General features: G+C 35.8%; 1 protein-coding gene across 1 annotated transcript in view; it reads left to right on the top strand.

Annotated features, from left to right (window-relative positions):
• Positions 1 to 27,037, top strand: part of LOC306868890 (zinc finger protein GLIS2-like) — a 50,047-nt gene that overhangs the window by 18,251 nt on the left and 4,759 nt on the right. Inside the window, exons 2-6 of the mRNA XM_079415348.1 lie at positions 21,884 to 22,100; positions 22,177 to 22,307; positions 25,220 to 25,402; positions 25,485 to 25,618; positions 26,906 to 27,024. Of these exons, the coding sequence (XP_079271474.1) occupies positions 21,911 to 22,100; positions 22,177 to 22,307; positions 25,220 to 25,402; positions 25,485 to 25,618; positions 26,906 to 27,024 (757 nt within the window). The 5' untranslated portion in view covers positions 21,884 to 21,910. The remainder of the gene's footprint in view (positions 1 to 21,883; positions 22,101 to 22,176; positions 22,308 to 25,219; positions 25,403 to 25,484; positions 25,619 to 26,905; positions 27,025 to 27,037) is intronic.

Raw genomic sequence — 27,037 nt, 5'->3', positions numbered from 1 at the left:
TATCAAATTATGCCTGATTTCAGTTTAACTGCTTTGTGCACCCATTCTGGGCTTTTCAGTCCAAGAAAAGGGTTTTTTTGAGCCTCTCATGTGGCGCTGCCGTAATATTTCGGATCCAGGAAATGAGTGCAAGTCTGAGACGGCAACTCCTAAAATTTGAAGTATACCCACTGCGCCCAGTGTTGGCCCGAACTCAAAGCGGAGCCTGCCTTCTGGATGTTTTATGCCTCTTATGAAAGCGAGATCCCCTTGAGTGGCTAGGCTCGCATTTGTCACGATATTCGCTACAGCGAACTGAAATATGGCAGAAGGTCGCCGGCCAGCGTGCCGAGTTTCCATGCGCTCGTCAGCTCCCGTAAATCTGTGGCCGGGAGTCTGTTAACGCTGTGGGATGGAAGGGAGCGCCAGACCCTCACTCTATGCCCAGACGTTTGCCACTCCACCCAAAGAACGAAGGGTTGAGGCATGGGTTTGCTTTTCCAGACGGGACAGTCTCAAACAGACCCCAACCAAACGTGGGAACTCTCGAGTTTCCTGATAATCTCATTTGTATTTAAAGGGTTAGTTCACTGAAAAATGATTTACTCATCCTCATGTCCATACAAAATAACATATGATTCTTCTTCAAAAAAAAAAAAAAAAAAAAATATATATATATATATGTGTGTGTTTCAGCAGTTTTCGCCCATCCAGTGAAAATCAAAGGGAGCTGAAACTTTCAAGCTCCAAAAAGTCTTCTTTTCTATACGCAATCACTTAGTATTATGGACAGATTGAAATTTAAGCCTTTATTCATTTTTGAATCAAATAACTGATCATTGCACATATATAAAGACTAAACCAAAATGGCAGCGACTTTAAATGTCAACTAAAATTAAATCTCATTGGTTCTGGCATGTCACATGACCAAATGTCTCACATGTCACGACCTTTGAGGTTTGTGTCATCATATTTAGTGCAGTCTTTGTATGCATGTGCTGATCGGTGTTTTGGTTTGATTTGAATGTGAATAAAGGCTTCGATTTTGATCTGTTCATCATGCAGAGTGACCGTTTCGCTTCAGAAAACTTACAATACAGCGGTCAGGTCATATGAATTCATTTCACACTATCTTCGTATCCCTTTAGAGCTTCAAAGTTCTGGAGCTGGATTCACGAAAAATTAATTATTAATAAATTAATTATTTTGTAACTTTAAAATAAAGGGAGGAATATTTGTATCATCAAAAACATTTCTTGAGAATGTTCTTATCTGTTTTCTTAAGGAAGGCAAACTGAGGAAGAATTAGAATTTCTGAAAATAATTTTCTTAAAAATCTCCAACTTGTCTTAAACCCTCAAAGGGAAGATATTATGAATATGAAGATTTAATGAATTTAGTGGTTTGTCAAAAGACAAAAATTTAGAAGAATTTGAATAATTAAATAATTTCTTAAAGTTAGGATAGTTCTAAATCATTGTAAATAATATTTCATAAAGTTAGAGTTGATCTTAAAAATCATCAATAACAAATTAAGGATTGATATTAAAAATCATTATAAATAACGTAAAGTTAGGGTTGATATTAAAAATCATAAATAACAAAGGTAGGATTGTTCTTAAATCACTGTAAATAATTTCTTAAAGTTAGGAGTGTTACTAAAAATTATAATAAATAATTTCTTAAAGTTAGGATTGCTTTATTAATATTTGAGACCTTCTTAAGAATTTTTCAACATTCTCACAAACTTGTTAGAATTTAACGTAAATTTAAATTAAAATGTATTTTATTGTTTAAATTTAGCTTTAAATTTCTTAATTCCTTTCTTAAAAAGATTTTGTTTTCTGTGAAAGAAAGCAAGCAATATGACATGATGGGGACTAAATGATGACAATTTCTCTTAAACGACTGGCATTTTCACGCACTCACTGACCTGTTGATTTTACAGACGCGTTGTATTGCGTGTCTGCACATGCTGTATTGTGGCTGTGGAATACTGTTTGACTGCACGCACAGGAATGCCATGTTTTCATAGGTAGGATCCACGTGGAGTCTCAGAAGAGAGTGGAAAAAGTGAGCGTGTGTAGGATTTAGCCAGGTGCCAATCCCCCGGCATTCCTGCGCTGACCCTGTACGCCTCCAGGGGAGGTCTGTCTCAGCACGGCCAGCCGGGCCAGACTCCCGTCCAGGGAGGAACAATCAGCAGAAAAATGCACAAACACCATCATAAACTGACCATAATCGTTCTCGCCATCTACGCTGAGGTCCATTAGAGTTCACCGGTGAGTGGAGAGACAAGGTCTATGCAGTCAAAGGCCATTCACAACCTGTTTTTAGAGAGTAAACTGCAAAAATGTAGGATGGAATAAATGGGTTCTGCTTCAACTGCATGAAGCCGACAAGCACACTGACACATATCTTTGTTGAAAAAAATATGCATCGTTTCCTTAAACAGCCAGATTGTAGTAAATTCTAATAGGAAATCTAGTACCCTATGATTTAAATACAGGAATTGTATTTGAATGAACTTTAAAAGTTTGATTTCAGTCAGACTCAGTGTTATTATAATATTATATTATAGGTACTATTTATTTCTGAATATTTTAATTGATTCATTTTTAATTGTTTATTAGTTGTTTAAATTAATATTTAGTATAATTTAGGAACACATTTGCATGTTCGCTGGCATTGGTTAATGGTCACGTAAACAAATAATATATATATATATATATTATTTATTACTATTATTATTTATGTAAATTATTACAATTTACATTTTAAGTACATTTTAATTTATTAGCATTTATTTAGTATAACATTTATTTTCATTCTTTGTTATGTGCATTTGCCATTTTTATTTTATTTTTTTAATATTTCTATTTAGCTTAAATTTATTTTATTTAAGTATATTTGCCAAGGCAGCATATCTAATTTGCATTCAAGTTTTACATCAAATATTTATAGTTTATTCTGTTTCATCTTTATTTCAATTCATGAAAAGTTATTGCTATCTGAAACTAAAACTATTAAAAAAACATTTTTGTTATTTTAAGTAACGCTGTAATAAATTTAATATAAATATTTCATTAAAAACTTAAACTAAATGATAATTAGAAATACTAAGTAAAATAATTTGAAGTACTAAAATTACCAACTGAAAAAAACGGTAATAAAAAAAATAATGAAAACTATTTGAACAAAAAACAAAAATGAATCAAAATGACAAAAGCACACAACAAAATTACTAAACAATTAAACTAAAATGAAAAAGAAAGCTGAAAATATCAAATAAAAGCTAATGCAAAATATTACAGTTTTTTTCAACTGCTTACACACAAATCTTTACTTGTCACACAGTTTCTGAAACCTGACACTCAAACACCAGAAGCACACACCAAATCTGCAAAACCAGACACTAATTCTCGGCCTTTGACTCAGTTTTCAATTTCATAAAACACTTTTTGCAAAACACAACACAAAATTCTCTATGCAACACAAGGTGGCAAAGGTGTTTGCAAATGTTTGCTTTTGAGATTTTTTTGTGATATTTTGAATGCAGTGCTTCATTTTGCAAAAGATTTTGCATTTTGTGTGTGCGATTCTTGGATTTGTGTGTAAAGTTTTGATAAAAAGAAGCAATGTTTTGAAAATGTGTGCAGTTGAAAAAAACATCAACTGTAATACTAATACAACTATACTCAACATTTAACACAATACCAAAATATTTTATGCTAAAATAACTGGTTAGACTGGTTAGAAGAAGCTTTGAGGATCATTGTGAACATCTACTCCAAACTGAAGTTGAAGTAAAGTTCACTGAAGACTGGGATATACATTTTCTGGAGATCCTTTTAGTCAGGAATGGATCTTCTTGTGCTTTCCACTTCTCCAAGATTACATTCCTGTCTAGCCTATTTAGGAGATGCCTTAAGATTAAGTCAAACTTTGAAGAAAAGCAAATAACACTGACAATACGCCACCCTCATGCTTAAACACTGGAAACCATCCGCTTCTGTCCTAAAAGCACAAATTAGCAAAGAAAGCCTGACCACAACCAAACAATGAGCTCTTAATGTGAGATGTCTCTCTGCTGTCTGGCTCTCTCCATCCCAGACCTCTGCTTCTCCTTTTCCTGCTCTTGTGTGCTCTCTTTTTATTTGTTGCAGACAGCGAGAGAAATGCAGAGCGCCCTGCCCCGCTAGCGCTCTCCAGGCCCTGTTATTGCACGCAGGAGTCTGCCGATTGCATCACTGTTTGTGGCTGTAGGCGGCGGGAATCAAAACCGATCGAGGGAGGGGAGAGCAGGGAGAGAGAAACAGACCCAAATAATACAGAGTTGGAAAAAACATAAGTCAGGGGCTGACCAATGCCTGTTTAGACAAATTGCTTGAGAGATTGTAGTGGCGAAGCTTAATATATTTGACGTAAAGCAAGCCCATTGCTCTGATAGATGTTTTTGGTTTATTACATAAGCAGAGAGAGAACTAGAGACTTAGGCTGTTCTCACACTCGAAACCCAGGTTTGATTTCGTCCCCTAAACTGCGGGTTTCTTCCACATTCACAAATATAGTTTTATCTACAACTGGAGTATTTGTCCCTTTGGATTTACCACCAAATGTTTTTCACTAACAGAGCAACTCTTGTCTGCAAGAGACATGAAGATTGCAAACTGTTTTCTCCGAAGGCAATTTCTTCAGAGATAAGCAGCAATGAGAAATGCACTAAACCAGGGTTATTGTCGTTAACTAAAAAAAATTAAATAATAAAAAATAAAAACATAGCTTGAAATAAAATAAACATTAACTGAAATAAAATGAGACATACAAAACCATTTTTTATTTTGTATTTTTATTTTCATTTTATTTCAGCTAGTTGCAAAGGTAACATTTCTCGTTTTCCTTTATTTAAAATTAAGCACTAAAATTACTAAAACTAAATAAACTAAAAACTTATTTTAAAAAATGCAAACTAATAAAAATGCAAAAACCAAGCAAACTAACAAAAAACTAAATTTGAAAATTTAAATTAAAAATAAATCCGAATATAGAAATAAAATCTAATTTAAAATACTAAAATAACACTGCATTACTTAGTGTGATTGGTTACTAATTACTCTAATTATATTAGCTATAAGAAATGCATAACGGTTATTATCGTTAACTGAAACTAAAAACTGAAAACATTTTCTTGCTTGAAATAAAATAAACATTACCCAAAATTAAATGAAATACTTAAAGAAAGTGTATTATTATTATTATTAGTAGTAGGAATAGATTTCAAATAAATGTAATTTCTAAAATATTAACAAAAATAAATAAGATAAATCTAATAATGACATATTTAAAAAAAAAAAAAAAAAAAAAAAAACAACAAAATATAAACTACATATTAAAAAAACAAACAAATAAAAATAAAAACAAACAAACAAAACAAAATTGGAACTAAAGTGAAAATGAAAACAGAAAACATGAAAAATAAAATCTAAATCAAAATATTAACAAAACTAATATAATATATCAATCATACTAATATAACACTGCATTACATTGAGACTGAGAATGCAAAGTTATTAATTATACATCATCAATAGTAAATGCATATGGACTGCTTTCGCAGCAAATGTGAATCATACTCTATGTAATATGTAAAATGGACCAAAAAACGCCTAAGAATGCCACAGTCGTCGACATACTCTGCTAATAAAGCCCAATGATGCTGCTAACCATTGTCAGAAAGTGATTCATCTGTATAGTTTATCCAATCCTCTTCCTTTTAATTTCCCCGATTCTAGGCGGTTTGTTCAGTATAAACCTTGGCTACTCCTGGCTCTGTGTGTTTGCTAGCCCACTGATTTCAGTTCAAACAGCCCCATTATCAGGTGTATGTGGTGCATTGTATCTCAGCTAATAAGGCAATCATGCAGTGAGCTACAGAATTGTTGCATTTGCACAGCTTGCTCTGATGAAATCTTATCTTTGTTGCCAAGGCGCATTGATTGTGTGTTCCTCTGACGAGCTTTAAGTGCCAATGCGCACGCTGGTCGTAACAAATCACATAACAGTGCTGTGATAATTGAAAGTGATGATGTTTAAACAACTATTGTGAAATAGGACAAGATATAAACAAAGTGACTAATTTGTCATGCAAGTAAAAGTATTACGGTGTTATAAATGATTCATTTCTACTCTATACTTTCCTTTTGTTCTGTATTTGCATTAAAGTTCTGTTATGTAATTTTAAGGGAAATCCCCTCATTGACTATAAAAGGCACTTAAAGTAAGAAGAAAACAGTAAAAATCAGTAAATAATAGTAATCAGAAGCAGTAAAAATGGGCCCATGCATAAAAACAAATGGGAGAAAATCATAACACTTGTTATGGTGGTTGTAGCAATTGAGCTTTTCAGTTAAAAAGCTACTTTCTTTTTGAAAGAGTTTGTTTACTCATATTGGCCTTCAAAAGGACAGCAATTAAAGGGTTACTCCTATTTTGGAGAGTATCCGCTGGACGCAAACTGCGTATGCTGTTCTGTGTCATCCGAACCCCACAGATACGCTGTTTTTGTTCAAATCAAAGCGTAAACAAACGTAGAAGACGTATCCGTGTGGTGCGGCGTATGCAGTTTGCGTCCAGCGGATATTCTCCAAAATGGCACTACGCTGAATCAGAGGAAACAAATTGTTGAATAAAGGTTTTTTTCTTTTCTTGGCGAACAAAAAGTATTCTCGTAGCTTCATAACGTTACTGTTGAACCACTGATGGCAGATGGACTATTCTGATGATGTCTTTCATACTTTTCTGGGCCTTGACAGTGTTATTTACTTGGCAGTCAATGGGACAGTCACAAGCCTCCCGGTTTTCATCTACAATACCTTAAATTGTGTTCTGAAGACGAACAAAGCTTTTACTGGTTTGGAACGACATGGGGATAAGTGATTAATGACAAAATTTTCATTTTGGGGTGGAGTATTCCTTTAAGCTCAGCAATACAACACCAGCAATGATTTGATAGATGAAGATAATTAATAAAAGTGAAGAATTACAGTCTTTTTTTTTCATTTTTTTAAACTGTATGGCTATTACAAACAAACAAACTACATAAATATACTAACTAACTATCTAAACTAAAAGCTGCATTCTGGTTGTGTCATAAAGATGGCCACCAAAGAGATTTTGTAGTAATAGAAAAAAGTTGATTATTCAAATTATTATAATACACTGCACAAACGACTTCCTAATGAGCTTTTAAGTAGTTTTTAGCTTGTTTGTTTTTCAGTAAAAAAATTAAAAATCCTTTTTCCAGATAATTACTCTGCATAGGATATTATTTCCATGGACTGTAAGATGTTTTGTAAGACAAAATACACTTTTTATATAAGATACAAGCACATTCTCGGTAAACAAGTCTTAATTTCTCATGTAGCGCTGCCTCTCAAGTAAACTCATTTTGTATAAAGGATTTTTAAATATTTAGATTGATAGAAATCAAATATCTGATATCGTTTGCTGACATTTTTCCATCATGAAGACCAATATATGAGAGACTAACTGAGTTACAATTCACATACATGGACAGGGTTAAATGTCAGAACTCAGCTATGAGAGTCTAATATAAAAGTTCCCTGCTGCTTGGAAGGCATTTACACTTCTTCTGCCAAAGAGCTGAACCCAAAGCCGTCCCACAATACCTCCTGTTTCCTTAATTCTACATGGCCTCACACAATGTATGGAAAAACGCCCTGAAAACACATCAGACATTCCACAAACACATGGCCTATATCCAGTCTGTCACCAAATACTCATTACGAAACATTAAACCTCGATTGATACAATGTAAAAATGCTTTAAAAGGTAAATATCACTTTCTGGAGCTGTTGAGTCAAGATTTGTATGTTAATATTTGTAGTTTACAACTGGTTTTAAACATTTTATGAGCTTAGGGGACAAAGTGTTTTCTTTTACATCTGAGACTGTTCCCGATGAGGGAAAAAAGAAACGGTAGGACAGACTGTAATATAGAACAGCATGTAGCAGAGCTGTTGAATCTTGTGACAGACACAAAAACCCCAAGCGTGACTCTTCATCCACCCTTGAGCTCAGACCCCGAGTCACGTCAGGTCAGCTTGTGTTTCGCAATCCCACCCTCAACTCTGTTTACTGCAGGAACGATAAAAACAGAGTGTAAAACCGTCAGCGTCTGTCTTATTCTGTGCCTGCTCCTCACACGTCTCCAGTCCTCCAGTGACGTTTAGTCTGCTGAAGGGGAAAAAAAGAAAACAAACAAACCCAAAAAAATAGATCAAAATTTAGCATATTTACTTTCTTAATGCAACAGTTCAACCCAACAAAAGAGGATTCTGTTTTCATTTACTTACCATCATGTTGCTGCATGCTGTTATTTTTTTGTGGAATGCAAAAGGAGGTCTTTTCCAAAGCAATGGCAGTTCAGAAAACTGTAAATAACCAAAAAGCCCATACTTTTGTATTCATAATTATTTATAACAACTTGATCCATCTCTAAAACAACTTAAATCCCTCCTAGTTTTTTGACTCCTCCCTTCCAACCACTGATTCTGTTAAGCCACACCCATTTTCACAATCCAGTGGATTTCTAAATAATAAAATAAACCTCTGCCTTAAATTCGGTCTCATTTACATATACTTTTGACCTGAAAATTATGAAATTTCATGCTGATTCTAATATAACATCCGTTCTCAGGAGTGCTGATAGAGACAGAAGCTGAGAGAATAGTTTGCCGAATCGCTTCAGTTCTAGTTTGTTATGATGTTGAATCGGTTAGCTTTAGAAATCTTCACATTTTTTAATGGTCTGTCAGCACTGTAACAACAGCACTACAGTGGCATTTAGGATTGTATGGTTGGCATAAGTGGTGTTTAATTGCTTCTTTTTTGGTCATTTTGGGTCTTTCCCAGGTCACACTCTCTTCCCACATGCAGTTCGCTCTGTCTTTCTCTCCCTCCTTCTCTCTTTTCCAACCCTCTGTGAGGAATTCCTTAGTGTCTGAGATTTCTGTCCGAGAGCCATCAGTAGGCTGCAAGAAGCTTCCTATTGCAGGCCTTCACCTTGCCTGCTTCCCTCCTGCTCTCTTGAGCTCCCTACTTAGACAGCATTCAAGGCATCATATATGCTTCTGAACATGAAGTCTCTTATGAAATATAGGCAATAATATTATGCTGCCTTCTAAGTCGTTGTATATAAGGCAATCCCAGAATGCACTGCAGCAAACTCTATTGGAATCAACTGTAATTTGAATCTCTTGAGTAGCATTATACAGAGTTGCTTCCCATGTTGTAAATCAGTAATTTATGATATTTGGCTTCACTTTAGTCTGGTTAAAGCTGGTCCTTTTTATTTCTTCTAGAGTACCACATGGTTAGCTTAGCAACATGCTAACAGATTTGATTGCAATTGAGTCTCAACTTTGCATGAGGAGCATTATTTAGAGTAGCTGCCTGTGTTCTTAATCATTTATTTGTGATATTTTGCTTCACTAATGATGCTTTCTTAGAAGACAGCTGCATGTATAGACAGCAAGGCAGCTCACTAGGTTTAGGAACAGAGCATTTCGTTCTGTTTTGCATCTTTTTTCTCTTCTCTTCTCCTTTTTTCCCATTCTCTCACACATTTTTTAGAAATTGGACCACTTTCGCTGCTTGGCAGCTCTCCGTGCATAGCCCCCGCTGACGCTCGCCTCAGATCCTTCCACGATTTATGTGGCTCTCTCCTCACCATTTTTCCTTCCTTCATCCATTCTTGGTTTCTCCCTCCCGCTCCGTTTTGGGTAATTACATAACGTTGTGTAAGTTTCTCAAAGCATTTTTTTACAGGAAGAGGGCTTGTGGAGGGCTTGAAACGAAAAAAAAGTGCCGCACTCAACAGATTTCAGGCTCCATTAGCAGGAGCTCCTTTGAGGGAAACAGATCGATTGCCGTGTTTTGCGAAAATAAGAAGGTGGGGAGAGAAAGGGGCCATGCGTTTGTGCACCCTGTGAACTGTACGGAGAAAGAAACACTTTCAGGGAGGGAGAGAGATGATGGGAAAACAGCAGGGGTGGGAGAAGAAAATCCAAAGAGGGAGATGGAGAAAGAGAAAGGAAAGCGGGAGAGGGGCCCTGTGGAGGCGGAGTGGAAACTGAGGTTTCCTGTCTGAGAAGGCGGCTGGCTGAAGGTGGAGGGGCGGCAGGAAAAAATCTCTCAGCTTCGGGACTGTGTTATGTGTGTGTGCCAGGGGAGGAGGGGTACTATGGTTTGGGTGTATGTGTGTCAGGAGAGGTGGGGTCAGTCTGCCGCAGGGAAGGTCAGGAAAGGAGAGAGGGAGAGAGAGAGAGAGAGAGAGAGAAATATGGTTAAAGCGATAAGACCTCCTAAAGGTTCCTCAAGGGTTCTTTGCAACACCTTTTTGGCTGTATCTTGAATGGCTCTTTTCATTTCAGAATAGACTCTTCAGATCAGTGTTTTGGGTTCTGGGTTGTTTAAAGCACCAGAACAAAGATGCTTTCCAAAGAACTAGAGAATAAATGTTCTTCGGAGACTAAGGCTTTTCTCTTTAGGGTTCTTGAGTTGCTATATTGGAGATAAAAAAAATCAATACATTATATAGTATACATTATATAGGTTCTTGGTATTATGCATTAGCAGGAAAGATGATGCTCAGAGACAGAAGGTATTTTAAAGGATCAATGAAGTTGTCATCTCTAGCAATATGCTTTAAACCATTTTTATATTATTTAAAAAAAAATAAAGTTGAAAAGTTCATTTACTCACTGTCCTCTCTGTCCTGTACATTCTGTAGAACACAAAAGAAGACATTTTTAATGTTGACACTGATTTTTTTCCCATATAACTAAAGCATAGAATGACTAGGTGAAGTCGAGCTTCATAAGGACAAAAAAGCAAAATAAAAGGCCCAAGTTGTCATTCACAGATAAACATCAGTTTCCAAAGTATCTCTCAGATCTGTTTTGCAATTTGAAACATTTAAAGTGGTGCATTACATTCAGTTATGAGACACAATGCCATTTGTTGTCAAACGCAGACTGTTTTTCATTTTTTAAAGATTTTGTAAAAATGTAAAAACACAATTGCACAGTTTTGGAATAGAATGAAAGTGAGTAAATGATGAAATATAATTTTTGGAGGAATTATTTTCAATAGCAGTCTATAAGTCTATGGCAAAATCTTGAGTATTTAAAAAAAATCCCTTGGCACTGGGTTCTAAGGCTCTTTTAGAAACCGATATTTTTAAGAGTGTCGACATTTGCTGTTAAATAATTAATAATTTGTTGCCTCAGAGTCTAAAAATCTGCTAAAACAAATGGCAGTTTCTTTGAGGCCTTTTAATGGCCATACTAAACCCCCAAGCCAGACCATCTAGCAGGTCCAGACACAGCCCTTCAGGTGCGGGACATCTCTGAAGAGAAAAAAACAAAAACTCTTGTTTCTGATGAAGGGTGTGTTTTTTTTTTAGCAGCGGTGTAGAATTTCAGCAGGTTTCATCACCTGCTGGTGGTCGCTCATGAAAACTCATGATTGCAGACACATACAGGTGACTAAAAAACACGACCAGCTGACCGCCTGCATTTATAACCAACATTTCAACCAGCTGGCCACATGCTCATTAAATCTGGCCAAAACGCAGCGGTACTAATGCCAATGCAGACATGGAATTATTGTGTGGGTAGCCTTATGAATACAAATCAGATCCAGACACTTTTCCACTAAATTACACATGTATAATATTTCAGCTGCTGTGTTCTTTCTTAAATAAATTTTAATTATTTACGCTATTTAATAAGCTTATTTTGTATCTCATAATAGGGTGTTTATTAATATATGTTGTTCTGTTGTGTTGTACCAATTTGACTGTACTAAAGCATAAACTTGCAAGTTTACATTGTATCTCCGAAAGACAATGTTACAGACAGTTATTCTACTTTGAAATGTGTGTTCTTTGTCGGAATGGCCGTTTTTGTTTTGGTCTGTGTGACTCCGCCCACTGATAGTTTACACAATAGTATGAAATGGGTCAGTGATCGCAGATTCCACCCGACCCAAAAAGCCTCGGCATTCATCTAAAAAGATCTATAAACTGAGATATATTAAAACACGGATAAGTCAACTCATCACCTTACAGTGTAGGGTAGAGGGCTGCACTGGGTTTGGGCTCCCGCGGGACCCAACGCAAATCTTGCGGGAGAGGGCGGTTTTACCTTTGCTGTGGGTGGGAGTGGGCGGTCAGAAAATTTTGCGGGAGACCCGCTGGAAATGGTGGGATTTGCTGTGTAATTGAAATGGAGTCAACACATTAAGTTGAGAAGAAAATTAAAGCAGCTGTTTACTTGACAAAAGCAAAGCAAGGCAAGTCAGACATCTGGAACAATTCTCAATTGTCACTGAAAAAAATGGGAAAGAGTTCAACTTCGTAACTTGCGATAAATGTGCAAAAGTGTTAGTTTACAACAGACATAAATCTGGCACCCCTGCCCTGAGGCGACATACCTATTTTCTAAGTTCTATGTGTTTGTTTACTTAATAAGTTAAGGTTATTTCATATTGTGCTTTGGCTTATTTACTTAAACCTGTTTGTTAACAGTTAAACTGTTTGTTTAGTTAATTGTTTGGTGCCTGTGTATCATGCAGTACATTTAAAAACTTTTTTTAACAATTAATGTTTTATAACGCTAAAAAAAAAAATGTTTTGCCACTTTTGGTGTTTTGGTTTAACATTACTTCATCTTATTTAAACGCAATCATTTTTAAAGCCTGCTATTCTGGATGTTAAGTTGAACGAATGTTTAGTCTGAGTATTTGTGTAGCACTGATTTTTTACAAGCTCTGAGAGAAAGTCTGCGGGAGCGGGCGGGAGTGGACATAAACATTGCAGGCGCAGGCGCGCAGGTTGCGGTCCTGGTCAGAAAATCAGTGGGCGGGTGCGGGATTAAGAAAACAGTTCCACGCAGGGCTCTAGTGTAGGGCTCTTTGCCTTCCATTGTCAGTTGCGCTCGTTCTTGTTGCATTCTTGTTGCTCTGAGGAGGCCGGGAGAAACTCTCTCCAATATTTTGAATTTGGATTGCATTTCAACCACTAGCTGTCGATATTACATACTGAACCTAAAATGCAATCTCCTCTAGCTACGTCTAGCAGGTTAAATGTTGTGCTAAAACAAAACCAAGCCATTGAAATTCTTCGTTACACGTCTAATACAACGCTAATGTTTGAGAATCACATTTCAGCAAATGTAATTTTTTTGCAGTTACATTAATATCACAAACACATAGAAGGCGATGCTTTCTTTATGCACATTATACAGTATCTGAGGGAAGGTGAACTGGAGTCCTTGAACACCTGCAGGTCCGCTTTCCTTACAACATTGGTGTGGCAGTGATGAGAGAATGCATCTCAAACATGTTTCTACATGTATTTGTGATGTAAGGTTTTTGGATGTCGGAATATGTGTCCAATCTGGTTTGTGTGTTTGTAGGGGTAAGGAGCTCTCCTGCAGACGACCTCCCAGGGCCTGAGCGTTGGGAATATAGAGTTACACCCACAGCTCAGTACAAAGGAACTCAAACTCTAAAACATATGCGCTTCACACTCACACCCAACAGCTGGCTCATAAAACACACAATCGCAAACCGGCCACCATTCACCAACGAGTACAGCCATTACCCAGACTCAAGTCCTCCTGGGAAGCTCAAACTTACAAGTTCAAAACTTCAATTACAACATTTTAAATATTTTTAGCACCAATGGAAAAAAATTAAAAGCAAAGAATGTGCATTTAGTGCACAATTGGTGCATTATTATTTAATCCACATTTTGCAGTCACAGAGGATGATGGGAAATGTAGTTTGGTTACATCAGCTTATCACCTCATCGCTGTATCACAATGCAAAAGCTAAATCAGTGTTATTTTGTTCGAAATCACAGATTCTAGCATACATCTTGGAATATATGAGCAAAATAAGAATTTTCACAGAATAATGTCATCTATAGAAGTACATCAAACCGTGTAAATTATTATTATTGTTATACTTTTTTCTCAAATGGTTCATGTTAACATCAGCATCGCGTGTATGTAGTGTGTATTAGCATTACATGTAGATTTCAGTTTCTGTACAGTCTAATCTCTAATTGTCATACCATTCAAATTTCATATAAAGAAATTCTTTTAATCCAAAAAAGTAATCCTTGTAAATTCTTGTAATCCCACGTAGGCTATCTGTAATCAGATGCACATTTAAAATTGAAATATAATTTAATTTAAGTCACATGTATTTCATAAACACGTAATCCTTTATGGATTACAATCCGGCATCAAAATGATACATTTAATTATTCCAGCTGCTGTAAGATAAGGCTATAAATGATCCGCCACCTGCAGGATCCTCACATGCGATAGCCTAGTAGCTGGGAACACTTCTTTATGTTTCCAGACGTGACGTAATGACGCAGTGCCATGCTCAAATTTCCTATGAAAACCTACCCGTACCACTCAAATTAGAAAACATTATTATAAACTAACCGTTGTGAATTGGGCTAAATTAAGGAGATAGTTTTGAACACTGACTGGTTATGTACTTGCTCAAATATTGATTTATGATCATTTTTAAACCAAAAAAGTTATGGACTGCAGCTTTACGTTTTAGTAGGTCTTATGTGCATTTGGCATTTTTATTCTGTATTTTTTATTTTTTTCTATTTAGGTTTAATTTATATTTAAGTTTTAATTTTAGTAGGAAATGTTTTGTATTTTTCAGGTAAGTAATATTTTTTATTTGTTTTTTTATTATTTCCATTAATAATTTATGTTTAAGTTTTAGTAATAAATTTTTTTAGTAGTTTTTTTTCTTTGTTTGTTTTATTTGTATTTCTAATTTTTCTATTTTCTGAATTTAAAATTCTATTATATTTTGTGTTAAAAAATAAAACAAATAAAATCATTTATAATTAATAAAATTAAATCAAACCAATATTTTTAAAAGCTAGAGAATTTAGACATCACAATATTTTAAGTAAAAGTATACAAAAATTAACATTCATTTTGAGATCTGCTAAATATGAAGTTATTATTTTGTCATTTTTTAAATAAATATTTCTATTGAAGTTTAATGTATATTTTAGTTTTAGTAATTTTAGTACTTAAACTTTTTTTTTTTTACTTGCCAAGGAAACATTTCTAATTTTCACGTACATTTTTTAGATTAGGTTTTTCAACGAATAATAATATTTGTATTTATCTTGAATTATTTATGTTTAAGTTTTAGTAATTTTAGTACTTCAACTAAAAGTGCCTTCAACTACTTTAGTTAGTTGCCTGGGCAAAATGCAAAATTGTATTATTTTAATTAACGAATACTATTTTTTGGAGTTGTACTTAACAATAATATCACTAAGCTGAGCTGTACATTTACAAATAAAGCTTCTGACATAAAACTTCCCACTTGTAATTTAGTTGTAGGTGCACTCAGCTCACAAAAACGATCATTCGACATGACCTGAGAGTAGAAATACATCACGCTGAGCATGTCGTGACCCGTGGCTGTCTGAAATCTTGGGTTAATTAGGATCAGCTCAGAGGTTTGACCTCACAGGGCCAATGAAACCCATACCCTCCCGTTGACCCAGCCTCATCCTGATCCCATTCTTTGCCCACATCGCCTCTACCCAGGAAATAGCAGATTTGGTGACTTCCGCTGAGGGGCCGAGGAGGGCAAGGGGGTCCGGCGGCGAGGCCTCTGGCCGCCGGGGTTACAGCGGAGGCACAAACATTTCATTCAGCGGTGCACCGTGTGAAAGCCAGCGTCCCGTTCCAAACGCTCTCCTTCAGCTGCTGCGGCCCATGTTTACTCTGCAGGGGATAGGAGCAAGGGGGTGGCGGGACACGGACAATGCTGCCTTTTAAAGCCCTGCCAAACCCATGGTGGGGTGGAGAAGTCTGCATGGGGCAGAGCAACACCTTCTCCCAAAACTTCACATTGGAGCGCTACTGCTTGGCTCCGTCTCAGCCCAGCACCTCCACAGTGAAAGAACTCCCCGCGACACAAACCGTTGAGTTCGTTCAGAGGTTTTCTGAGGTGAAAAAACAAATGCAGTGTTTAAATATGATGTAGACATAACAAAACCTGAGATGTATAAAGCTTGAAAGATATAGCACAGCCCTCGTAGCGTCTGAGGCTAATATTTACGTTCTCCAGTCGGCACATGTGCACTGCGAGAGAGAAATTGAGAAGAAAGATCATGACGTCTTAATAACAGTCTTCACTAAAACCAGTGTGTTTTGCCAGTTTAAATTTGTTAATCAAGACGAACACAGACATCTGGTTTAGCACCCGTAATCATTACTTTACTGTTTATGGCTTTATATGACGCTTAACAGAAAGTGAACTCTTCAACCTCTGACAGAGAAATCATCTTGTGAACATGCATTCAAAAGTTTGTGGCCATTAAGATGTTTTTTGAAAGAAATAACTACTTTTATTCAGAAATGATGCATTCAGTAGATCAAAAGTGATAGTAAAGAGATATGCTGTTCTTTTTAACTTTCTATTCACCAAATAATCCTAAAATAATTGATCATAGTTTCCATGAAAATATTAGGCAGTTTTCAACATTGATAATAATCAGAAATGTTTCTTGAGCAGCAAATCAGCATATTAGAATGATTTCTGAAGGATCATGTGACACTGAAGACTGGAGTAATGATGCTGAAATACAGCTTTACATAACAGGAATACATGGCATTTTAATATATAATAAAATAGACTTATTTCAAAAAACAAATATTACCAACAAATATCAGTATGTAATACTTTACCTTACACTGCAAAACATCCTATTCTTAATAAATTATTTTAGAATGTTAAAATAAAATATCTTAACACTCTTTATGTATGTTTTACTGCTGATTATTATTATTATTTAAGTTCCAAACAAGTACAAACAAGTTAAAAACAGTTTATAAGTGGGAAAATATTGCCACTAAATTTATCATTTTAATTTTCCAAAAAAAAAAAGAGAGAGAGAGCCAAAGGAAATTTGTCTTATTTTAATAAAATCCTTAGAAAGTACATACAAATACATAAATTACAACATTTATTCATTTAGTAGACGCTTTTCTCCAAAGCAACTTATGGGGAATGCATCAAGCGATTCTTCTGAAAGAGGCATATAGACACTAAGGCTGCTTGATTATGGCAAAAATCATAATCACAATTATTTTGGTCAATACTGCAAACACTTATTTAATAACGAGGACTGGGGGATATGACATATCTAATACGGATATATATCAAATGTATTTTGCTATGATATAAAAGTTTTGATAACGGTGAAATTTTATAATTCTTGATAAAAACAGTAAAAATACAAACAATAAATAATAGTGGTTACAAAAACAATAGCCTAAAGTAAGAAAACAGCTAAATAATCATAATTATTACATAATTATCACAGATTATAATAATCAACAGGTTTTTATGCAGGTTGAAAGAAATTCTAAATTTCTTGTATTTGTGTCTAAAAAACACATTATGTCTTAATATGCTGCTTTTTTCCCCGCAATGTTATAAATGAGATTATCATGTCAAGTTCCAAGTTTTTCATAGAAAGGATTGCTTTTGTGTAGCATTATGACTGATCTTTAACCCCAGATGGGATGTGGCTGATCCAAGCATGTATGAAGCCCTATGACTGTCTTGCACTATATATCTGTATCCTGTCAAAAAACACACAACCCTGACCTGCCTCATGCCTCAGAGCCATTTATCAATCAGTACCTTTCAGCACAAAAATGAACACGAATCTTCTCCTCAAACAGGCTGGATCAAACCGTTCCCGAACAGTCTCTCGGAAATGTGGGAGGGTCAGACGTGGACCGTTTGGGGGGCTAATTAAAATAAGGAAGAGATGATTTATTGCAGTTGGCCTTATTCATGGACTAGTAATGATTTACACATGGAGCTGTGACCAGCGCAAGGAGCTCTTTTGTTATGGAAACTTCTGGCTCTCCTGACCGAACCATGTGGGAGCTCAGGACTCATGCAGAAGCTACTGTAATTGGTATTGATCATAAGATTTCATTGTGAATCTTCTTAACTGTATACAGTTGAGTTTGTGTGAATTCATTTAGCCACAACAGGTTTGCGCAACCACATTTAGCTTGATCACTGTGGCAGCACATACGCATTTTATATGTGCATTATGCATGATATTGCATGCATAATGCACATGCTTTGTTCTTCACTTTTTTGCTCTTGTGCTCCAAATGTTTTCTTTATCTGGAGGTGAAAGAGAGAGAAGGAAATGTTAAATTGGCTGACGTGTTTATATCAGACTGACCAAAATGACTTGAGCACACATTATAAATATGATTTCCAAACTCTCTGGAGGTCTTACCTTCTGACAGATTTTAGGTCCAACTTTAATCAAGCACACCTGCTAATCAAGGTCTTTGAGTTCACTGGAAAATTACAAGCAGGTGTGTTAGCAGTAAACTGAACAGCAGGAAGGCTGATAACCAGGACCAGGGCTGAGCTCCCTCTTCTCCATCACAAGAAACGAACAGCACTTCATGCATATTACTGTAATCTTCAGAAAAGTAGTTTTAATAGCTTGATGCTTATGGCGGCTATTAAACAGACTTAATATAAAACAAAATGGACTAGAAGATGCACTGATATTTTAATTCTAGCTCACATGGATAATGAATTTAGTGTTATGGCCAATAACCAACAAATGGCTCATTTTAAAATGCTAGTATTTTGTGTTAAAAATGTAATAAATAAAATGATACTTTTAATGAATAACATTAAAACAAAATGGCACAAGAGAATTTAGACATCACTATTATAATTAAATGTATAAAAGATGAATATTCATTTTGAATATTCAAATTATAAATAGTAATTATTATTATTATGAAATTACTAGTGATATATAAATAGGCAGCAGGGTGATTATTTTTAATTAAAACCATAAAAACTAATTTTTTGTTACTTAAAAAAACATTAACTGAAATTAAATAAAATATATATTAAAAAATTTGTTTTATTAATATTTTGACTAGTTGCAAAGGCGATATTTCTCTTTTTTATTTACTTTGCAGTTCTAAAACTACATGAACTAAAACTTAAACACTATAACGAAATATAAAGAAATAATAAAAATGGCAAAAAATAACAAAATGAAAAGACAAAATCAACGAATTCAAAATATTAACAAAAAGTATAATAGGTAATCAGTGATAATAAAATAACAATAATAGGCAGAAATGAACATGCCCTGTTCAGTACTAAATACTGGACAATATTCAGTATCAGTATAAAATAAAATAAAATAAAAAAATAAAATGACAAGTGATATGCTATTGTGTATTCCTAAAACTCACCCTATTTACTTAAAAACATTCCTGTTTCTATTGTTCAGAATTCATCAGTGCATGTTATTCCAAAATAAATAAATGTTAACCTTCATAGTCTGAAACAATTGTCCTTTTTAACTGACGTCCCAATGCCTTTTACTGTTCAGCCACCTGATGGAGTAAACCTAATAGATAAAATCAAGTCCCTGCATAAGTGCCATTATGAAAGTAATATGGGCTGTGAATGCTGTTTTTAGGTTCTGACTGAACGCTCAGACCACACAATAGAGTTGAGTACCAAAGCAATGAGTCTTTATCCGCCGTATTGAGACACAATTATGTGAAAATCATTAACTAACCCCTTAACATACCACACATATCACGTCTCTAACCCCACCCCGGCTTGAGATAGCACAGGTTCAGTCCACACAGGACGCTTACATACCAGACGGCTCGAGATACTTCAGGTTGCACATTAACTCCTGCCGTGATGCAACCTGTTTATTCTTCTGACCAATCATTGCTAGTTGTTGTAAAACTGCCTGTCTGCTTCTTTGGCATGGCATCAAAGACCAAAAATTGGAGCGTTTGAGATCTTTCCGAGGACACAGATAATTTCAGGACGCGGTTGAGACATTGTAGGGGGCCGAGGATGCAGATCTGCTAGATAATGCAGCTCTGTGTGCGGTTATCTGCTGATTATTGGCTGGGCTGTTGAACTCAGTGACCCGCTGCCTTCACCTTGCTGTCCTTCTTGCTGTTGGCTCAAGCTAAACACTCTCAAAGAGCCATTCAGCGCGGCTGGAAGCATGCGTACGCGCTTATGTATGTCACACAAAAAGAGATGTGAAACTGTGCTTTGAGGTGGAGCTCAGTGAACGTTGTATTTCGCATGCAGTCGGCAGGAATGTGGAAGCTGTAATGGCTGTAATTGTGAGGACGGTTTGTGTGGGGGAATGAGGGGAAGCTAGTGGAAGTAATTGTGTGAGATCGGGGATGTTTTTTTCAGACGGGCTGACCGTGTGTGTGTGAGGTGTTTAGAAAGACAATGAGCAAAAGGGGAAAAACTTTCTTGCCAAGTGAAATTCAGGACAACAGCATCTAAACCCTTTTGTGTGTGTGTTTCTGTATGCAGCTGCATTCTGTCACACTACTTTCTGAACTGTATATGCATACTATGTAGAGAATGCAAATTGCTTCCATGTAAACTACCTAGAGTACCTCAAAAGTGCTCGCTGAATTAACTTTGTACCACCTAAACACTTTGTTTCTAAACGTACTAATAATAAACACATATATGCTATTTTTTTATGGTTTTGAAAGAGGTTTACAAGTAATATTTACAGTAATGTTGTGAAATATTATTATAATTTAAAGTATATTGTAAAATGTTGGTTTTTTTTCGTGATGAAAGCTGTATTTTCAGCATCATTACTCCAGTCTTCAGTGTCACATGATCCTTCAGAAATCATATTGATATGCTGATTTGCTGCTGCTCAAGAAACATTTCTGGATTTCTGTTGGAAGCATTCGTGCTCATATTTTTGTGGAAACAGTGTTATTTGATGAATAGAAAGTTCAATATATGTTCAATATATTCAATATTAAATTGTCAATTATCAATTTAAATAGTAATAAAACATCAGACAATTGTTTAAAAACAGCTCATGTTCAGAGCTGATTTTGTAATTATTAATATTAATAATAATAATAATAATAATAAGTTGTTACATTTCTGGGTACTCAAAACGCTTTACATGGGGGGAATCTCCTCAACCACCACCAGTTTATAAAAAAAAAAAAAACATTATTTCCAAAGCTGTGCAATTTAATTATAAGTGATCTATAAGTTATTAACAAAAAGCAGAAGCACCAAAATATAAGAATTGGCAGATATTGTTCTAAATAATCTGATATCAATTTTTTCCTAAATTCATCCCTAACATTTATTAGTTTTAATGCTCATATCTGACATAAAATCTGAGTTATTAGATGAAAAAAATAAAAAAGGAAATGAAAATTTGGAATTTGAAAACAAGTTTAAATTGAATGACTAAAATTAAAAAAAGGGAGATGAAAACTAAAACTGAAACTAAAATAAATTCCAACGAAATAGTTATATTTAAAAACATCTGAAACTAATAAAAATTGCAAGAGCATGGCAAAATTACTGAAGATTAAACTATACTGCAAATAAAATGTAAACGGAAAATATTAAATTTAGAGCTAATTCAAAATAGTAATAAAAGTATAATATTGTAGTGAAATACGCAAATGTGCCTCAGTCAGTAAAGAGATGCTGAAATCCACAACACAACCTCTCCATCTGAATGACAACCATTAAATTATGGAACGGTTCTGGTCCATTTAAGGCAGCTACTTCTGAATGAATCGTTCCAGCATGAAAGTCATGGTGGTGTTATGAATGCTCACTGCTCTTATGCAACTGTCCTGCTGTTACAGGATCTGTGTGAATGTTTCAGAGTTCTCACCTAAATTGCTCTCTGTGTCTGTCTGTGCAGGTTGCAGGCTCCTGACCGCATGCCGTCATGCTGTCCTTAGACGAGCCACTGGACCTGAAAGTGCCAAGGGGGCGGGTCAGTGGGTGGGACAGAGGTGCCAGGTCTCCGCCCACTCTCACTCCCTCTCCCATTCATGCCAAGGGGGCAGGGCAACTGCGCATGGCAGACGACGGAACCGCAGTCATTGTTCCAGCGTCTCCTGCCTCTCCACACACAGGTAAACAAATCAGTACAGCGTGACGTATACAACACTGTAATTGCAGAGAATATAACAGAGGTGTGTATGTCCACAGGTGTCCTGCAGGATAAATCGGAGACCCCCACACCGCCTGCCGTGGACCTCAGCATGTCCCCGTCCTCCAGAAACACCGCCTGCTCTCCGGATCTCTCCAATGGAAACGGCTCAGCTCCTGTTTTCCCCGGGGTGAGTCCTCAACACTAGGGAACGGCACATGTCCATGGACACTCAGAAGTACAACTTTAAAATATTTTACAGTGATCTAAGCTTAAATATTCTAAAATGCAAGCATAAACAGCCTTTTTTTCAGTTTAATGATATGTTATGTTGATGTTTTGGGTTGTGTCCTGTAGTCCATCTGATTACAAAAAAGTTGTCCAAATGAAGTTCTTAGCATTGCATATTACTAATCAAAAATTAAGTTTTGATATATTTACAGTAGGAAATTTACAAAATATCTTCATGGAACATGATCTTTACTTAATATCCTAATAATTTTGGTATAAAGGAAAAATCTATCATTTTGACCCATTCAATGTATTATTGGCTATTGCTACAAATATACCCCAGCGACTTAAGACTGGTCATTAAATGCACAGGAACATTCCCCATCTTCCCTCAAAACGAGACATTCAGATCTGTTACCCTCAGTGACCCAGAACTGGTGTTTCTTATCAAATGCCCCCTGTGTCCCTTCACAAAAGTGTCTCTCTTTCGCTGTCTGTGGGGCTGACGGATGGGACGTGAGGTTAAATCAGATTTACAGCGAAGTACAGCCACACAGAGCTCTTTCTGCTTAATTTAATTCGCTCAAAATTGAATTGGGAGCGAGACGCATGGCTTTTTGTGTGCTTATGTGTATGACTCTGATGCCTGCCACCCTTCCTTTAAGCCAATGAATGAATAACAGCCAGGTCTTTGATGATGGCACCGCTGAGCCTCATTTTCTATGATTTTCTATGCACATTTCTCACATAGCTGAAACCTTCCCAGACAGCCCTGACACTGTGGTCCAGTCAAAACCATCATTGTCTCTACTCTAATTGACCCTTAAGCATCACTATTACTATTGCTCATAGTTAGGGGCAGAAACATGAACAAACCCTTAAACACTAAAAAACTAGTGAGGGTAAAATAAAGAAATATATATACTTTATCATATCACAGTATCTTATTTAATGGCATTTTGTAAATATTCTGATGACAAGAATACACACACACATATATATATATATATATATATATATATATATATATATATCAATTTTGTTAATTGACATTTTAACAAAGATTGAATAAAATGAAATATAAATATTAGATGAAAAACCTAAACCTAAAAATCTTTGTTAAAAATTAGTTTTAAAGGTTTGGCACCTGAAATAATATAAGTTGACGTTGAATTAATAAATTGACTAAAACTAAAGAAAACTACATATAAATATTTTTAAAAAGAACTTAAAATAAAAATGACAAAAGCACAATAAAATTACTAAAACTTAAACTAAAATAAAAACTAATTAATAAATACTAAAGAAGTATATAAATATATCTTATAAATATAAATCTTTTTTTCACATAATATATGTATGTGTGCTGTCAAGTCACCTTTATTTATATAGCGCTTTTAAAAAATTGTATAATAAAATAATACAAATTGTGCCAAAGCAACTTTCCAATATCAAAATAGGAAAATAGTATCAATAATGTAAAATGACAAGATTAAATAGTATCTGTGCAATCAAGTCGACGATATCGCTGGAAATGAAGTGTCCCCAACGAAGCAAGCCAGAGGCGACAGCGGCAAGGAACCAAAACTCCATCGGTGACAGAATGGAGAAAAAACCTTGGGAGAAACCAGGCTCAGTCGGGGGGCCAGTTCTCCTCTGGCCAGACGAACCAGCAGTTTGTTCTAACTGCAGCAAAGTCAGATTATAAGGGCTCAACTGGTTCCAGTGGTCTTTCCTGATGGCTGTCTAGGTGACAAGGTCTTCACTGGGGATCTGTCTCTGGGGCTCATCTAGGTGTCCTAAACTCCGCTGACGTTCAGGGCTGTAGAGGCCATCTCTAGGTGCTGATCCACCATTTGATCTGGATATGGACTGGATCGGGTGGCTATGGTGATCTCGGAATAAGAAAGAAACAGACTAATATTAGCATAGATGCCATTCTTCGTAACAAGTACATCAGATGTTATGGGATTATGTATATATAAATACACACATGCAGTATATATTTGGAAAATATTTACACGTATACAGTTATTATATATTAAGATATTTTCAAAATTTACGACAAATAACAAATTAATAAATAATTTAATAGCATTTATCAGTTTAATAGTTTTGAAAACAACAAAACCACTAGAAATGGAAAAAATATTTAATCTTAAGTGTATTAAATAAATATAATTGAATTTAAATTATTTAAATTACATTTTTTCAACTGACCACCAAGTAGGGCAAAATATTGTCATCAATCCAACACATATTCAATTATTTTTACTTGCTCATATTCTTAACTTAGATTTTAATTTCACAAAGAACTGAATTTAACAAACATATGAAAATGTAACATTTGAGTATAACACGGCATTATTACTCACAATTTTATCAAAACGTGTCTCAAATGTCAACATAATATCACCAGGTTCCTGCTGATTCCCACCTACTCACATTTCCTTCAAAACAATCTCTAGTTTATAATTTACTCTGTAGTCATGCTATCTAAAATTACTTTTATCAGAGTGCTCATAATAGGGCACTTGTGCAAAATCAAGCTCCATGTATAAGATTGTATGTTCTTATTGTGTTACGTTTATTGGTGCCTTGCCATTTCGCTTTCTCTCATTAAAGTCTCACATCTGTGGTGGAGTGCAAAGTTTGGCAGGGCATTAGCTCAGATCAGCACAGCTGGGGGCAGAAACATGGAGAGGACGAGCCGCCACATCCAGCAAAACGCTCATAAGTGTCTCCCGCTGAGAGGGCGATTACAGAACACGGACCTCCTGTAGCTCCTGTTACTGATTTTAACAACTATTACTAGAATCGGTGATAAAGAGGCTTGAGTTATGTTTGCTTTTTCTGGTTTTGTTCCCGCAGGACTCGGCTCATATCCGTTACGTGGAGGGAGGGGCGATGTCTCAAGCGTTCCAGTTCTTCGTGCCCATTGGAAGAGGAGGGGGGATTCACCTGCCATCCTCGATGTTCATTCGGCAGCCCAAGGACACACGAGCTTCTCCAGACCTCTCTGCAGATGAACAGCTGGCCTGTCGCTGGAGGAAGGTGAGAAATAGAAGCAGGTTAATGCAGGTGCTAATGTGTTTTTTTTTTACCTGAGCTTATAGTGCATGTTTTCTTGTCACAGTGCCACCTACTTTTTGACTCCTTGCAAGACCTGGTGGATCACGTTAATGACTTCCATGTGAAGCCTGAGAAGGATTCTGGGTACTGTTGCCAATGGGAGGGATGTGCACGCAAAGGACGGGGATTCAACGCCAGGTGTGTTTACTGCATTCTCTAAATCAGGCTGTCTATGAATCATTTAGCACCAGCAGGGGCCAGTTGCATAAACTTAGCCTCTATGTCAAGACTTAGTCTTAAGAACAAACTCAATTAGCAGTTATCCAAGGGGTAACGAGTCTTATTTTTTGGATTCAAATTCAGCCAATCTACGTTTTTTTTTTTTTTTTTTGTAACAGACTTAAAAATAGTTATGATCCATTTTAAAGAAAGCTACATTTAAAAGCTAGACAGGAGAACGTTGTGTTAATCTTGACTCCTTGATTGAAATTAAGCTATGGTGTGTTTAGAAAAAAGTAAACAATTTGGCTAATAGATTATCTCACGGTATTCTGAAATGTACAAATAAATTGTAATTTTAAAGGTATATTGTATTACTGAATATTGACACGTCAAAGATACTAATGGAGAAATACTGGTGTGTTGCTAGTATAACAAGTCTTTTTTTAAATTTTAAAATACAAATTTTAGGTTCATTTCCTTGGAAAGGAAAATTCTGCAGTTACAGCTAGTGGCAATGTAAGCATTTACCTTAAAGGGATAGTTCACTCAAAAATGAAAATTCTGTCATTAATTACTCACCCTCATGTTGTTCCAAACCCGTAAGACCTTCATTCATCTTCGAAACACAAATTAAGATTTTGTTTTTTGTTATTTTCTGAACCTTCACAGACAGCAATGCAACTACCACATTCAAGGCCCAGAAAAGTAGTAAGGACATTGTTAAAATAGTCCATGTAACATCAGTGGTTCAACCTTAATTCTATGAAGCTACAAGAATACTTTTTGTGCGCAAAGAAAACAAAAATAACTTTATTCAACAATTTCTTCTTTTCCGTGTCAGACTTTGATGTGTGCATTCCTCTGCTTGCGAACAAGGGGCAGTGTATCCGGGTTCTATATCAGAACGCCGGCTCCTGCATCAGCACAATCATACGCATGCGTCATGGTATTCTTGTGAATGCGCAGCGGAGACTAACACGGAAGAGAAGAATTGTTGAATAAAATATTTATTTTTGTTTACTTAGCACACAAAAAGTGTTCGCGTAGCTTCATAAAATTACGGTTGAACCAGTGATGTCACATGGACTATATTATCTATGTCCTTACTACAGAAAGCTTATGGATTTGATCAAAAATATCTTAATTTGTGTTCTAAAGATGAATGAAGGTCTTACGGGTTTGACGGACAGAATTTTCATTTTTGGGTGAACCGACCCTTTAATTCTAAAGCATGCACCTTAAATCTAATGTCTGCATCATTAGGTACAAGATGCTGATACACATCCGTACTCACACCAATGAGAAACCTCACCGCTGTCCCACCTGCAACAAGAGCTTTTCCCGCCTGGAGAACCTCAAGATTCACAACCGCTCACACACAGGTCTGTACCAAGT

The sequence above is a fragment of the Barbus barbus genome (genome assembly GCF_936440315.1).
Source record: "Barbus barbus genome assembly, chromosome: 4".
In the NCBI taxonomy this organism is placed as follows: Eukaryota; Metazoa; Chordata; class Actinopteri; order Cypriniformes; family Cyprinidae; genus Barbus; species Barbus barbus.
This window is presented reverse-complemented; position numbering and strand designations above follow the sequence as displayed.